General features: G+C 48.4%; 1 protein-coding gene across 4 annotated transcripts in view; it reads right to left on the minus strand.

Moving 5' to 3' along the window:
• Positions 1-834: 834 nt before the first annotated feature.
• The window catches only part of LOC107078191 (T-cell differentiation antigen CD6), a 33,885-nt gene continuing 19,278 nt past the window's right edge, over positions 835-15,441 (minus strand). For 2 of the 4 annotated variants that reach the window (XM_069191344.1, XM_069191346.1), the window contains exons 2-9: positions 7,689-7,742; positions 6,940-7,290; positions 6,372-6,686; positions 5,180-5,497; positions 3,475-3,603; positions 3,346-3,396; positions 2,816-2,887; positions 836-1,881 (exon numbers count right to left, since the gene is read on the minus strand). In XM_069191344.1, coding sequence (XP_069047445.1) covers positions 1,805-1,881; positions 2,816-2,887; positions 3,346-3,396; positions 3,475-3,603; positions 5,180-5,497; positions 6,372-6,686; positions 6,940-7,290; positions 7,689-7,742 — 1,367 coding nt within the window. In that variant the 3' untranslated portion in view covers positions 836-1,804. Of the gene's footprint in view, positions 1,882-2,815; positions 2,888-3,345; positions 3,397-3,474; positions 3,604-5,179; positions 5,498-6,371; positions 6,687-6,939; positions 7,291-7,688; positions 7,743-15,441 lie in introns of all 4 variants that reach the window. The other 2 variants (XM_069191343.1, XM_069191345.1) reach the window with 2 other exon arrangements.

Genomic DNA, 15,441 nt, shown 5'->3' on the forward strand with positions numbered 1-15,441 from the left:
TTCCCCGCCTGCACCGTCGAGGAGGGAGAGCCGGCGCCCTTCCTCACCTGTGCTGTCGGAGAGGAAGAGTACGAGACTGAGTAATTAATCAACCCCTCGGTTTGGTGACATCAGATGAACCTGCTCCTGCAGTCGGGCCACGTGACCTCTGTGTACATGCCTAGATAACCACTGGGAGCTGAGCTCAAGAGACAGGAGGAGTCCTGCTCTCCTTTTGCAGCTGGGCCTTGCTGCTGGACCTCGGCGCCCTTGTGTGGCGGGGGGAGGGGGCATGGCGCCCAGCCACATTAAAATGAGCAGCTGTGAAAGAACACACCTGAGACCGGATTCAGAGTGGGCAGAGGGGTGCAAGATCTGCTGCAGGTGCTCCTCTAGAAGACTGGGATTAATCCCGAGCAGAATGTGAGGTGCTGTGGACATTGCATGTGTTTTAGAGGCTGATTATACTGTACTAGTATCACAGAGACAGGCTGCATACACTGTTCACACCTGGGCAATCAAGATACAGCACTACAGCTGGTATATGTGTCCATACTGTATTAACCCCTCTCTCTCAGTGCAGTGTTAATGTCCTGTAGTGTCCAGTCAGTGTGTCTGGACTGTATTAACCCCTCTCTCTCAGTGCAGTGTTAATGTCCTGTAGTGTCCAGTCAGTGTGTCTGGACTGTATTAACCCCTCTCTCTCAGTGCAGTGTTAATGTCCTGTAGTGTCCAGTCAGTGTGTCTGGACTGTATTAACCACCCTCTTTCTCTCAGTGCACTCAGTGTTGGTACTTTAATAATAATCCCCTTTTGAGAATAATCCAAGCTAAACAGTGCTTTTTTTCAAAAAGGTTTTAATACAAACTTTTTACAAGGTCTTCATTTCAGTACTAAAATAACTGACAAAACCTTTAATCCTTAAACTTTAAAATAAAATTCAATTTCTAAACATACACACAAGCACACAGTTCTCAAAATGACCTCATTTTTTACCAGTTACTCATTTTGCTAACAAACTAGTTTTACCATCAATCACCTTCAACATCCTGTCCAATTCAGTGCTGCAGACAGGGGACTGCGCAGCTGTCTGCTTCACAACTACAGCTGACCAGGTCAGAGTCAGGGGACTGCGCAGCTGTCTGCTTCACAACTACAGCTGACCAGGTCAGAGACAGGGGACTGCGCAGCTGTCTGCTTCACAACTACAGCTGACCAGGTCAGAGTCAGGGGACTGCGCAGCTGTCTGCTTCACAACTACAGCTGACCAGGTCAGAGACAGGGGACTGCGCAGCTGTCTGCTTCACAACTACAGCTGACCAGGTCAGAGACAGGGGACTGCGCAGCTGCCTGCTTCACAACTACAGCTGACCAGGTCAGAGACAGGGGACTGCGCAGCTGTCTGCTTCACAACTACAGCTGACCAGGTCAGAGACAGGGGACTGCGCAGCTGTCTGCTTCACAACTACAGCTGACCAGGTCAGAGACAGATGTGAAAGATAAGAGGTGTGAATCAACAGATAGAGTCACTGCTTGGCAGGAAAACATTGTTGAGAGCACTTTGGACAAGGTTAGAAGTTTAAGAAGAATGAAAAATATTTGTGAATTATCCCACTGAAATATTTATGTCGTTGTGTCAGACACAGAAAAAACTGCGTCTTATTATTCTTGTGATTCTGAGGATTATTCTCAGGCAGGAAGAGGGAAGGAGACGAAAGCTGTAGAGACAGTTCAGCGAGAGACGGGCGCTCTTCCTCAGCCGACGATGAGGACGGTGGCTCTCCCGGGGCGCTGTCACGGGGTCATGATGCTCACACGCTGTGGCTCAGTTGTAGGAGTCATAGTCGCTGTTCCTGGCTGAGGACGGCTCCCTGCTGTGGTTCCCAGTCATCCGCTCCAGTCCTGGAGAGAGAGGGGGAGACGGGTGTGTCCGTGTGTGATAGGAGGCGTTGAGTCTGACTGTGTGTGCTCCTGTCTGTGCCTCTGATGGTCTGTGGGCAGCGTGTGGGCAGCGTGTGGGCAGCGTGTGGGCAGCGTGTGCTGTCTCTGCAGCGTGTGCTGTCTGTGTGCTGTCTGTGTGCTGTCTCTGCAGCGTGTGCTGTCTGTGTGCTGTCTCTGCAGCGTGTGCTGTCTGTGTGCTGTCTGTGTGCTGTCTCTGCAGCGTGTGCTGTCTGTGTGCTGTCTCTGCAGCGTGTGCTGTCTGTGTGCTGTCTCTGCAGCGTGTGCTGTCTGTGTGCTGTCTCTGCAGCGTGTGCTGTGTGTCGGCAGTATGTGCTGTCTGTGTATTTCGGGCAGCTTGGGCACTGTGTGCTGTCTGTGGGCAGTGTGTGCTGTCTGTGGGCAGTGTGTGCTGTCTGTGGGCAGTGTCGGCAGTGTGTGCTGTCTGTGGGCAGTGTCGGCACTGTGTGCTGTCTGTGGGCAGCGTGTGCAGTGTGTGCTGTCTGTGGGCAGTGTGTGCTGTCTGTGGGCAGTGTGTGCTGTCTGTGGGCAGTGTCGGCAGTGTGTGCTGTCTGTGGGCAGTGTGTGCTGTCTGTGGGCAGTGTCGGCAGTGTGTGCTGTCTGTGGGCAGCGTGTGCAGTGTGTGCTGTCTGTGGGCAGCGTGTGGGCAGCGTGTGCTGTCTGTGGGCAGCGTGTGGGCAGCGTGTGCAGTGTGTGCTGTCTGTGGGCAGCGTGGGCAGTGTGTGCTGTCTGTGGGCAGCGTGTGGGCAGCGTGTGCAGTGTGTGCTGTCTGTGGGCAGCGTGGGCAGTGTGTGCTGTCTGTGGGCAGCGTGTGGGCAGCGTGTGCTGTGTGTGCTGTCTGTGGGCAGTGTGTGCTGTCTGTGGGCAGTACTCTCACCTGGGAAAGACAGTCTCTGTTTGTTGTCTGTGCTGTTGGCCTGGGCTGCGCTCTGCGCTCTGTAGAAAGACACTGAGACACACAGACAGAGGTCAGTCCTGGAACATTCTCAAGGCTGACAGACAGGGGCAGGGAGCCACAGGCTCTCTGGAGACTCTCGCATCACTGAGCCAGGAGCCGCAGCATGAAAGTCCAAGCGGGGCCTGTTCCGGCCCAGGGCAGCACCAGCACCACCACCAGCGGGTCAAGGGGCTGCTGGGGTCTGGCGGGCTGAAACACTCATACCGACACCTGCTACCTCTCTCCCTGGTACCAGTCCATTTGTCAGTACAGGACAGCAAGGTTCTGATTGAACCTGTTCTTCCTTCCAGAACCGGTCCAGGAGTCAGAACACTACAGTAACGTTCTGACTTGGCCCGTTCCTCCCTCCAGCACCGGTCCAGGAGTCAGAACAGCAGAGCAGAGCTCGCTTGCCAGCAGGGAGCCCAGCTTAGTGATGGTCCGTCAGGGAGCCGAACACACCCACTCACCACTGTGACTCTGCGTGGGCCCGATCCACTGCCTCTCTCTCCTCTCGGACACTGGAAGACACACAGCAGCACGTCACTCAACAGGCCAGAACGCCCAGAGCGAGCCCAGCAGTTCACCTGGAAACTCACATCTTTTGCTGATTTTATGGTAGGTCCGAGGTCCAAACTTGATCAGAATCAGAGACAGCAGAAGCATGGACAGCAACACCGAGAAGACCTGGAGAAACACCAGCGTTCTGGTACTGGGCTCCATGTGTTCTGACGAGAGGGAGAGTTAGTACATTAATTAGTACAGTACATTAACTCCGGTAACACTAAGTACATCAGCTTAAACTAACCCAGCTAAACTCGATTTGATAATGCAAACTTTAGTCAGTTTAGTTAGTTTAGGTTAAACAATTTGCTGCAAAAATATTTGACAGTTAATTAATTTATGGGCAGGCAAAAATAATGAGATACCGAGAAGCGCTGTCTTTGGCTATGTGCTGTGAAGACAGAACTTCGCCTCACTTTGTCGTGCATTTATCCTGATGAACTGGGGGGAAAACAGATTCCTGTTCTCAGACGCAGAAGAGCTTGAAATTCCCCCCCAGGAACGTCAGAATGATTGGCTGGGATACCAACTCAGGAATGTTGGCCCGGCCCAGCCCGGCCCTGTGCTGTGGTTCTGCGACAGTGTGAGGCAGTGCTGTGTGCACTCAGGCACCCCACTCTGCTGTTTAAGCTGGGTGAATGCAGTTTCACTGTGCCCAGGCCTGGGAGATGATCACCGGACCACACATGCACAATGCTACATAACAATTATGTCCTGTCATGCACTCGACAATCAACAGATTTGACTGTTAGTTACTTATTATTCAGTTGATTGATCAACATGCGCAGCTGATGTTTGAACTGAAGAAGTGTAAAAAGGAGATACATTAAAACCTATAAGCCCCGCTATCTGCATTTAATTTGACCCTTGGTTTCAAGAGCACAAGCAGTCTGACCATCAGGGTGAAGCTTCTGATAAAATAATGAGGATGTTCTGGGAGGGGTGCAGAGAAATGCTTTGTTAATATGAGCACCGATCAGAGCCTCCCCAGTATTCTGGCAACATAGGCTTCAAGGGAGATATCGAAGTTGAGCTGAGCTGGCATCACATTGTCTGAGCAGCCAGGCATTTCTGTGGTTCAAAACTATTTTTTCTGTGCTGATGTGTAAAAACACATCCAGTCCAAATGGATGCATGAGTGTGCATGTCTGTTCCAGATGTATTCTGTACCTAGCACAAGGTTTTATTCTTTCAAAGGAAATGGTATTGGCAGTGGTCTATAAAAGGAAGCCACTGGCATGATCTTCAGAGCTGAGCTTTGAGAACCCAAATCTCCCTGCTACAGTCTCCAACAAAAATAGACTCAACAAACGTTGTAAGGAATTTGTTCCCAAACTAGGCTGAACAGTGGGGTAACAATGTCCCCCCCTGTTCTGAGCCCAATCAGACCTGTTCAGGACAGGTGAGAAGCAGGTCCGGATTTAACAGGAGTCATGAGAAAGTCGCGATATGCTTCAGACTCATTTTGGATCATTAACGCCCAGCGTGCCTTGTTTAATAGTTTGATCTTATGTCTCCCAGACAGGTAGCCATTGTGGTGTGAGCAGTAGTGAGCAGTGGTGAAAAATGGTGAACAGTGGTGAACAATGGGGAGCAGTGCTGAAAAGAGGTGAACAGTTGTGAAGAGTGGAGAGCAATGGAGCAGTGGTTAGCAATAGCGAACAGTGCTGAAGAGTGGTAAAAAGAGTGAGCAGTAGTGAAGAGTGGTGAACAGGGGAGAGCAAAGGTGAAGAGTCTTACCTTGGCAGACTAAACTGATGTTTAAACATCCCTCGCTCTGCTCCAGATAGTGGAAACAGTTTGTCAGTGACAGAGAGGTATTGGCGCATGTCATCCCCTTCACTTTACTGCCTCGTGCCTGAGGTAGTGGTGCCTCCTTTCCTGTGTTCCCACATCCTAGTGACTGACATACTGCCTTGGCATTCTGGGAGATCCAGTGGTTTACATTGTTGTCAGCGGGGCAAACTGGCTGCCACTGGTTATGGTAGAATATGCGCACATATCCCTGACAATGACTGGCACCCCCACTGAGTGAGACTGGCAGAGTAGAGGGAGAGCCTGGAGTGGAGAGAGAGGGGTTTATACAGACACACTGACTGGACACTCCAGGACATTAACACTGCACTGAGAGAGAGGGGTTAATACAGTCCAGACACACTGACTGGACACTACAGGACATTAACACTGCACTGAGAGAGAGGGGTTCATACAGTCCAGACACACTGACTGGACACTACAGGACATTAACACTGCACTGAGAGAGAGGGGTTAATACAGTACAGACACACTTGACTGGACACTCCAGGACATTAACACTGCACTGAGAGAGAGGGGTTAATACAGTCCAGACACACTGACTGGGCACTACAGGACATTAACACTGCACTGAGAGAGAGGGGTTAATACAGTCCAGACACACTTGACTGGACACTACAGGACATTAACACTGCACTGAGAGAGAGGGGTTAATACAGTCCAGACACACTGACTGGACACTACAGGACATTAACACTGCACTGAGAGAGAGGGGTTAATACAGTCCAGACACACTGACTGGACACTACAGGACATTAACACTGCACTGAGAGAGAGGGGTTAATACAGTACAGACACACTTGACTGGACACTCCAGGACATTAACACTGCACTGAGAGAGAGGGGTTAATACAGTCCAGACACACTGACTGGACACTACAGGACATTAACACTGCACTGAGAGAGAGGGGTTAATACAGTCCAGACACACTTGACTGGACACTACAGGACATTAACACTGCACTGAGAGAGAGGGGTTAATACAGTACAGACACACTGACTGGACACTCCAGGACATTAACACTGCACTGAGAGAGAGGGGTTAATACAGTACAGACACACTGACAGACAGGTGAGTAAGACCAGTAACACAAGTGGGCACACAGGCAGTATTTACCTTGACACACCACTCTTGCGTGAAGACAGGTCTCATTTTTCTCTACAAGCATGGGACACCTGAGCAAGTCAGCGTTCGTGCTGTTGCAGAACACCCCTGTGGTGCCTTCTGGGGTTGCTGGGACAGCACTGTGGTGGATCGAGTTCCCACAGCCTACCTCCTGACAGGTTTCATTGGCAAATTTCAGATCCCATGTGTCCTTATTGACGCAGACATATTTCCAGCTGTCATGTGCTCGAATTTGGACCAGTCCGGCACAGGAGACCACCGACTCCTTGAACGCTGAGGCCAGTCTTACCGGGAGACGGGATTTCTCTTGTGAGAGAAAGAGGGAGACGTTAGACAGCAGGGACACAAGGCAGCTCACAAAGAACAGACAGCCATTCTACAAGGCAACCAGGGTGTCCAGTCCAACAACATGGGTGGATAGCTTGTTCCACACTCCCACCACCCTTTGTGTAAAGAAGCGCCCCCCCCCCCCCCCCCCGGTTTTAAATGCAGCCCCACTAAACAGGGTCTCAGGTTTCCACAGTGGTGAAGGAGATGATGCACGCTCACACCCGCTCACCTTGACAGACAACGTGTGCCACAGCCATGCACTGGGATGACTCAACAGTGCCGTTCCTGATCAGGTAGCCCAGCGTGTCCCTCTGTGTGCCCTGCAGACTCAGCAGGGCTCCGCAGCCCAGAGCCGTGCAGACCGCCCCAGCCGTGCCGTCGTCCAGACTCTCCCTGCAGACGGGCCCAGCGGGACGCCCGTCCTGGGGGAAACGCAGACCCACCTGCAGCTCCCCGGCGCAGCGTCCGCGCCCCTCAGCCAGGGAGAAGACCGCCAGCTCGGGAGGCGCCGTGACGGCGGTGCAGTTCGGAGAAGATCCTCCCGCGATCTCCTTGCCAGGACCTGGAGAGACAGAGGGGACTGGGGACGGGGGGGGGCGAGGACGAGAGCAGCAGGCGTGAGCACAGACACACAGCCAGGATGCGGGACGAACAGTGGTGTCACTCGTGAAGAGGACAGAGAGGAAGACGACAAGGGATATTGGGGACCAGTCTCACTCCTGCGTGTGTCTCTGTCTAAACAGGGTGCAAAGGACACAGACAGAGAAGACAGCTCTACAGAGACACTCAGCGTCTGAGAGACAGGCTGCAGGACAGACACAGAGAGCTCTCCAGTGTGAGACAAACTGCTCTGTAGGCTCGGACACACACAAACAGTTCTAGAGACTGAGGCGCACACAGAGGTATTTGGGAACAAGACACGTGTAAATTGAAAAACAACAGAACATTGGTTCAAATCAGCGTGTGAACTCTGATTACCTATGCCCAGGTGGAGAAGTCCGAGAAATAATACAGAGAATCCGTTCAGCATTACTGAAAGGAAGAGAGAGAGAGGGGTTAATACAGTCCAGACACACTGACTGGACACTACAGGACATTAACACTGCACTGAGAGAGAGGGGTTAATACAGTCCAGACACACTGACTGGACACTACAGGACATTAACACTGCACTGAGAGAGAGGGGTTTATACAGTACAGACACACTGACTGGACACTCCAGGACATTAACACTGCACTGAGAGAGAGAGGGGTTAATACAGTCCAGACACACTGACTGGACACTACAGGACATTAACACTGCACTGAGAGAGAGGGGTTAATACAGTCCAGACACACTGACTGGACACTCCAGTACATTAACACTGCACTGAAAGAGAGAGGGGTTAATACGGTCCAGACACACTGACTGGACACTCCAGTACATTTTGACATGAGCAATGTTGTCTCTGCTCTTTAAGTACAGAGACCCACTCATGCGATCAGACCATTGGTATGTCACATGTGGGAGAAAATTATTTATGGATTAATCTGAAAGGATTAATTGCAACAAACGAGCAGATTGAGTATGGAGCTATGGTGTCCTAAATTGAGCACTAGCTAACTTTAGTGTCCTCTAGGGCAGCAGCTGTTATTTTGAATTGTTCAATTGAGAACATTATTAGCATGGGTCTGGAAAGCAATCAAGTTCATCACAAAATTCCTTTCTTAGTCAGCCATATTCACATATAGGATTGTTTGTAAGGTTTTTACAGATTATGCAAGACATTCACTTCACTACCAAATGGCTCAAATTCCAGTAAAAACTGGAAACTCATTAGAACTGACTTCTTTAAAAGCAAGAGTAACAAAGAATGGCTCTATATAATGTGTTGTTCGTGGGTACATACCTGAAGAAATAATAAAGAACATGACATTTTGCTTAATGTACTGTAGCAATAATACAGAGTTGGTAAATACCTGATGCAATGAGCAGGCACAAACAATTCTTTCACTGGTGCCAGCCCATCTACAGTCCAAATTTACCCTCATTCATTGCTCAAAGATAGACCTCCCTTGCTGCACACTTCCAGAGACACAGCATCACAGGAATGTGACACTGTTTTCCACACAGTGAAAGACCCCCAGGGGGTCCGTCTCCTCCCCAACACTGACGCGCAGTTGTGAGAACCGCTTCTCTAAATAGTGAAGTGTAGCCCAGAGACACGGGCCCTGCCTGGAAGATCCTAAAAGGAATTAAATCCTCCTGCAAAAACCAGCGCTCTGGCAGGTGCAACCAAACATGTTGTTACGAAGGAGCAGCTTGTCCTGAAATCAGCTCCTCTGATTCGAACCCAAACAACTCCGCGGGATCGTGTGTTACCTGATTTCACATCCCTGCCTTAGGTCCTCATGGATTTCAGGATAAGAGAAAATCTACAACTGCCATGTTTTTGATCCATGTGTTTAGACTTCAACCTGTGCTAAAGTCTGCCTGGCGCTCCTGTAAGACTGGCAGAAGAGCACACTGTGAGGCTCTGAGGTTTCTTACGATTCTAGTCAGTTTTCTTGTGACCACGAAGGTCATGTGGAGTGAACAAATGTCTAAGTCATACCATCCCAATACTGTGTCCCAGCAGCCCACTAACACCTCCCCCCGGACCCTATAGGATATTAGATGCTTGCTGGGGTATTGGCCAGCCCAGTGGCGTGAGTAGAGCCCCTCATCCTGAATGAACCGTTGTGGTTAATCCTGGTTACTGGCCGCCAGTGGCTATATCATTCAGACTGTGAAATGGCTGGGCCACAGTCCATGTTGGATTAGACATTTAAGTCACTTTAGTGCTTAAAATATGATTTTATACCCTGAAGAAGGCTCCAAGGATGAAACGTTGTGTTTTCTTTCTTTTCAGCATGGAATAAACCTATTACTTGTTCCTTTGCAGCCTACGCATGCTGACGCAGCTACCCACCTGAACTAGTTAAAATGTTATGACTCATTCTTTATAAGAAAATACAGAGAAGACAGAATACAAACTATTTTTTATATAAAATATTTTTGAATCTCCATTTTTTCCTACCAGTGCACGGGGGTCATATTGAAGACATTGATTTCCTTGGATTAATTAGCCACTAGCAAGCAAACGAGCTCGAAGATCTTGGTTATCTCCTCTCATCTGTGACTGTCTTATGTTGTTGTATACAGTACATTCATTAAAAAGAGTACGATGATGTCACTATTTCAGAAATTATTTGTTGGGCCCCCAAAATCCCAATTTGTAAATCTCACAATCACAATCGCTAATTAGTTTCTTGATATTTTTGTGAGCTACAAATGTGTGCAAGTTTCCATACATATTCAGAGCTCTTATTTTCCGCTGGCACTTCAGAAATGTGAAGGTCATAGCCTATAAGTATCCTTCTGAAAGCAACCTGTGCTATAGAGGGCTTTCTTTTGAATTGGTAATTAATTGAAAATCAATTAGGAGGTGAATGCTCAACTCCTTTCAAAAGGATTTTCCGTTTTGCCGAGCTCCTGCTGTTGATGATGTCGAAACGTGTTGGAACCAGTCCGAGGGGGAATTCTGCTGGCTTGGTCTTGTCAAAGTGCTAAAGATTTTGGCTGAGTCTTTTTAAAGCCAGTTGTCCACCCTTAGTCAAAGGGGATACAGTACCGAACCCCAAAATATCCTATTTCCTAATGCATTGTCACAATAGACTTTTTAAAATGTGTTTTTGGGAGACATTTTGCTCATTATTGATGCTTTCATTGTTTCCAAACGGTGTAGACACAAGTTTGAGAAAGTGAGCTATTGGAGAATTTTCCCGGGGCACCCATGTGAATTTATTTATCTAGTGTGACAGAAACTGAAGTATTCCTAAAATATTTTACACTAGAATATCAAAACACAGTATCACTCCATATATCAGGTACTGAAACACTCTACAGAGATAAAGGCACAGATGTAACTGTCCAGGAAATGTTTTGTTTATTGATGTGTCAGTTTTAAATCTCTTTCACTACATGTACGGCATGTGTTATGTAACTGGAGATAAAGTAACATTTTTTTGAATATCACTTTATTAGCCACATACAATTTCTTGCATTAGGAATTCATCTTTTTGCATACCCCAACTCTCCATGAGACACACAGACAGGGAGAGAAGCTTGGGGTCAGAGCGCAGGGTCAGCCATTTATACAGCACCCCTGGAGCTCAGGGGCCCAACAGAGTAGGATTCCTCTGCTGGCTGTGAGATTTGAACCAGCAACCTTCCAGCCACAGCCTCAGATCCTTAGCCACAGTGTCACCGCTCCACTAAGACCCTTGAAAAAAACGATTCAAGCCAAAGAAGAGCATTTCAGTCCTTTCATACTGTTACTGTCTACACTACTGCCAAATTATTGAGAAAGATCCCCCAAAGAAAGCCATCACACCACACAGTCTTTTCTAAAACCGTACAAGAGTACAATTTTAAACCATCAGGAATATATTTTTCTCTGATCTAAATAACATTAAATCTAAAGAACCCTGTGCTAATTTATTTCAGCACTGATGTCCTGATTTGACTGTATTTTCTTTGTTTTTTTACTGTATTTTCTTTGGTTTTAATGGTTTGAGTTTTTTAATGGTTTTTTTAGCTGAAAGAAGATGGAATTTATAAGCATCTATTTCACATCAATAAGAGCTACAAGAAGAAATCTAACTCAACCCCATTAACGGTTGTGTATCATCACTGGTATCATTTCATTTCAAAACTATTGCTGAACTGTACATACATTTTTTGCGTACTGCAAAGCCAAAAACATTCAGTAGTGTAGAGTTGTATATTGACACCACTGATTGCAGTGATACTGATTTGCATAAATAGAAATATATGTATAGGATGCTGTATAAATCTAATTGTATACATACTGTATAGACTCTGTACTGTAGATTGTAGATCTAAAAATAAAAGACAATGGGTCTATGTGACTCTGACAGACCCCTAACTGGGGCTGTCCCAGAGCACAAAAGCTCACAAGATCTCGACCTGCCCAAGTCCATCAGGCTTTACTGCAGACCTGCTCAGGACAAGCAAACAGAAAGTCAGCACTCAAACCACTTCCTGCCACACTGTCTTTTACTGTCTACAGGAAACACCGTCAATCTCTTTAACGGAGTTTATAACAGAAAATCGAGAGGATTCCAGGTAAGATTCAAACCCTGCTTATGTACAGATGTCTCGCACCCAGAACTTCCTTCCCTCCTGCCTTGTACTAACTCTCTTGGTCACCATCTACACCCTTGTACTAGCTCTCTTGGTCACCATCTACACACTTGTACTAACTCTCTTGGTCACCATCTACACGCTTGTACTAACTCTCTTGGTCACCATCTATACATTTGTACTAACTCTCTTGGTCACCTTCTACACCCTTGTACTAGCTCTCTTGGTCACCATCTACACCCTTGTACTAACTCTCTTGGTCACCATCTACACACTTGTACTAACTCTCTTGGTCACCATCTATACATTTGTACTAGCTCTCTTGGTCACCATCTACACACTTGTACTAACTCTCTTGGTCACCATCTACACGCTTGTACTAACTCTCTTGGTCACCATCTATACATTTGTACTAGCTCTCTTGGTCACCATCTACACACTTGTACTAGCTCTCTTGGTCACCATCTACACACTTGTACTAACTCTCTTGGTCACCATCTACACGCTTGTACTAGCTCTCTTGGTCACCATCTACACACTTGTTCTATCTCTCTTGGTCACCATCTACACCCTTGTACTAACTCTCTTGGTCATCATCTACACCCTTGTACTAACTCTCTTGGTCACCTTCTACACACTTGTTCTATCTCTCTTGGTCACCATCTACACCCTTGTACTAACTCTCTTGGTCATCATCTACACCCTTGTACTAGCTCTCTTGGTCACCATCTACACACTTGTACTAACTCTCTTGGTCACCATCTACACCCTTGTACTAGCTCTCTTGGTCACCATCTACACACTTGTACTAACTCTCTTGGTCATCATCTACACACTTGTACTAACTCTCTTGGTCACCATCTACACACTTGTACTAGCTCTCTTGGTCACCTTCTACACCCTTGTACTAACTCTCTTGGTCACCATCTACACCCTTGTACTAACTCTCTTGGTCACCTTCTACACCCTTGTTCTATCTCTCTTGGTCACCATCTACACACTTGTACTAACTCTCTTGGTCATCATCTACACCCTTGTTCTATCTCTCTTGGTCACCATCTACACCCTTGTACTAACTCCCTTGGTCACCATCTATACATTTGTACTAGCTCTCTTGCTTAATCCACACAACAGCGTAAGGGGAGGTTGAGCCTCAGGCTGCCGTCCCTTCAGGTAGGCGAATTACGCCAAATACTCAGGACATATTTCATTCCTCTACTGCCCTCATTAGGATCTAACCCAGGTTAGTGAGCTGGAAACCCCTGAGTTACATGAAGGATTAGCAGGGCGTCGCTGTCCTGGGTGCTAAGCTGTGGTGGTGATCACCTGCAGGTTACTGACAGCTGCTCTTATTCAGAAATGTCGAGTGTAGTTCACTGTTAATAGCATGGTTAAAAACATGATTATTAAGCATTTATACAGGGTCTCTTGCAACCCGACTTCTGCTGTTTTCAAACTCTATGCAGATATATTTGGTCTCTGAGATTAGTGACCCAATTAGTGACTAATTGTGACTTTTGAGTCGAATTAGGGACTATCGTAAACCCTGTTCGGCTTTACCTCTGCTGGCTGCGTGCTGGGTGAATGTTCAGCTGTGTTTTAATTGGCCCTGGCGCCAGGCCTCCGCCTGCTGTGGGTTCACTTTCTCGCTGCAAGAATTCAGGGTGCTGCAGGCTTTGAGGTTGAGTGCACATGACCCACGCCGTCCTGCTGTGATAGGGACCGACACAACGGCACCGCTCAGAGAAACGGGGCATTCAGCGTCGCCTCGTTGTGTGGTAATTATTCTGGCGTCCCACCTCTCCCCCTGTCTAATGCGCAGGCAGTCAACCCCCTGCCTCCCCCAGTCGCTCCACCCACAGGAGTCTGCCTCCCCCAGCCTGAGAACTAGCTGCCGAGGCGACTAGGTGGCACTGCAGACCGGTGCTGGACTTGACTGGAAGGGGCCAGGACTCGACAGCTCCAGCCGACGCACACTTATCTACCGAGAGGCACCAAAAACACCACAGACTACTGCCTCCCCGTGTGGAAGACAGGATTCTCCCAGATTATCCCGGAGAGCTGCCGTAAGAAGCAGAGATATCTGGCAAGAGCACATGGCCGGGACAGCCCAGAGGCGACGTCGCACACTGGCGAGGAGCCCCTGTCCAGTCAGGCCCTACGAGGGGGGGCAGCAGGGCTATTTGGCCCGGGCCTCACCTCACAGGGGGCCTCACCTCAGCCCAGGGTGCATGGCCCTCCACCTTAACCCTCTGGCTGTGTTTCTCGACTTGAGGTGAATTTGGAACCTTTACCATGAACTGTGATTCTCGACTAAAGGCCACAGCTGTGAGAAAACGTTCAGTGCCGAATCTTTGTGTCTGCAGACACTAACGCATTGTGGCACTCTCATTGCGCTGTGGGACACACAATCACACTCCTGCAGACACAAACGCACTGTGGCGCGCTCGTTGCGCTGTGGGACACACAATCACACTCCTGCAGACACAAACGCACTGTGGCACTCTCATTGTGCTGTGGGACACACAATCACACTCCTGCAGACACAAACGCACTGTGGCGCGCTCGTTGCGCTGTGGGACACACAATCACACTCCTGCAGACACAAAGGCACTGTGGCGCGCTCGTTGCGCTGTGGGACACAATCACACTGCTGCAGACACAAACGCACTGTGGCACTCTCATTGTGCTGTGGGACACACAATCACACTCCTGCAGACACAAACACACTGTGGCCCTCTCATTGTGCTGTGGGACACACAATCACACTGCTGCAGACACAAACGCACTGTGGCACTCTCATTGTGCTGTGGGACACACAATCACACTCCTGCAGACACAAACGCACTGTGGCACTCTCATTGTGCTGTGGGACACACAATCACACTCCTGCAGACACTAACGCACTGTGGCGCGCTCATAGCACTGTGGGACACACAATCACACTGCTGCAGACACAAACGCACTGTGGCCCTCTCATTGTGCTGTGGGAGACACAATCATACTGCTGCAGACACAAACGCGCTGTGGGACACACAATCACACTCCTGCAGACACAAACGCACTGTGGCGCGCTCGTTGCGCTGTGGGACACACAATCACACTCCTGCAGACACAAACGCACTGTGGCGCGCTCGTTGCGCTGTGGGACACACAATCACACTGCTGCAGAAATTCGCACCGTTGCAGAGAATCGCACGGACGAAGCCGTCGTGGTAGACATGAACTCTGCAATGCTCAGTTTAGAGGTTAAACAAAACTGGAAGCAAGCGCGATTAAAAGGATAATGTTAAAATGAATTCCGGAGGAGTGTTTTTCATGATCAACTGAATTCTACGTCAGTACTCTCTGACATTTTATTCATTTAAAATTGTAATGTGTTAGGGGGTTAAAATTACATTAAAAAAATAGAGTCAATATACAATTCCGGTCCTGGCACCAGCTTGCTATGCAAGCAAATTAGAAAATGAAAAATAATTACACCGCCCGCAGTCACGGAATAACACAAGTATCACATCATGCGTTCTTAGTTTCTCTAATAAA

The sequence above is a fragment of the Lepisosteus oculatus genome, chromosome 6, assembly GCF_040954835.1.
Source record: "Lepisosteus oculatus isolate fLepOcu1 chromosome 6, fLepOcu1.hap2, whole genome shotgun sequence".
NCBI classification, from domain to species: Eukaryota; Metazoa; Chordata; class Actinopteri; order Semionotiformes; family Lepisosteidae; genus Lepisosteus; species Lepisosteus oculatus.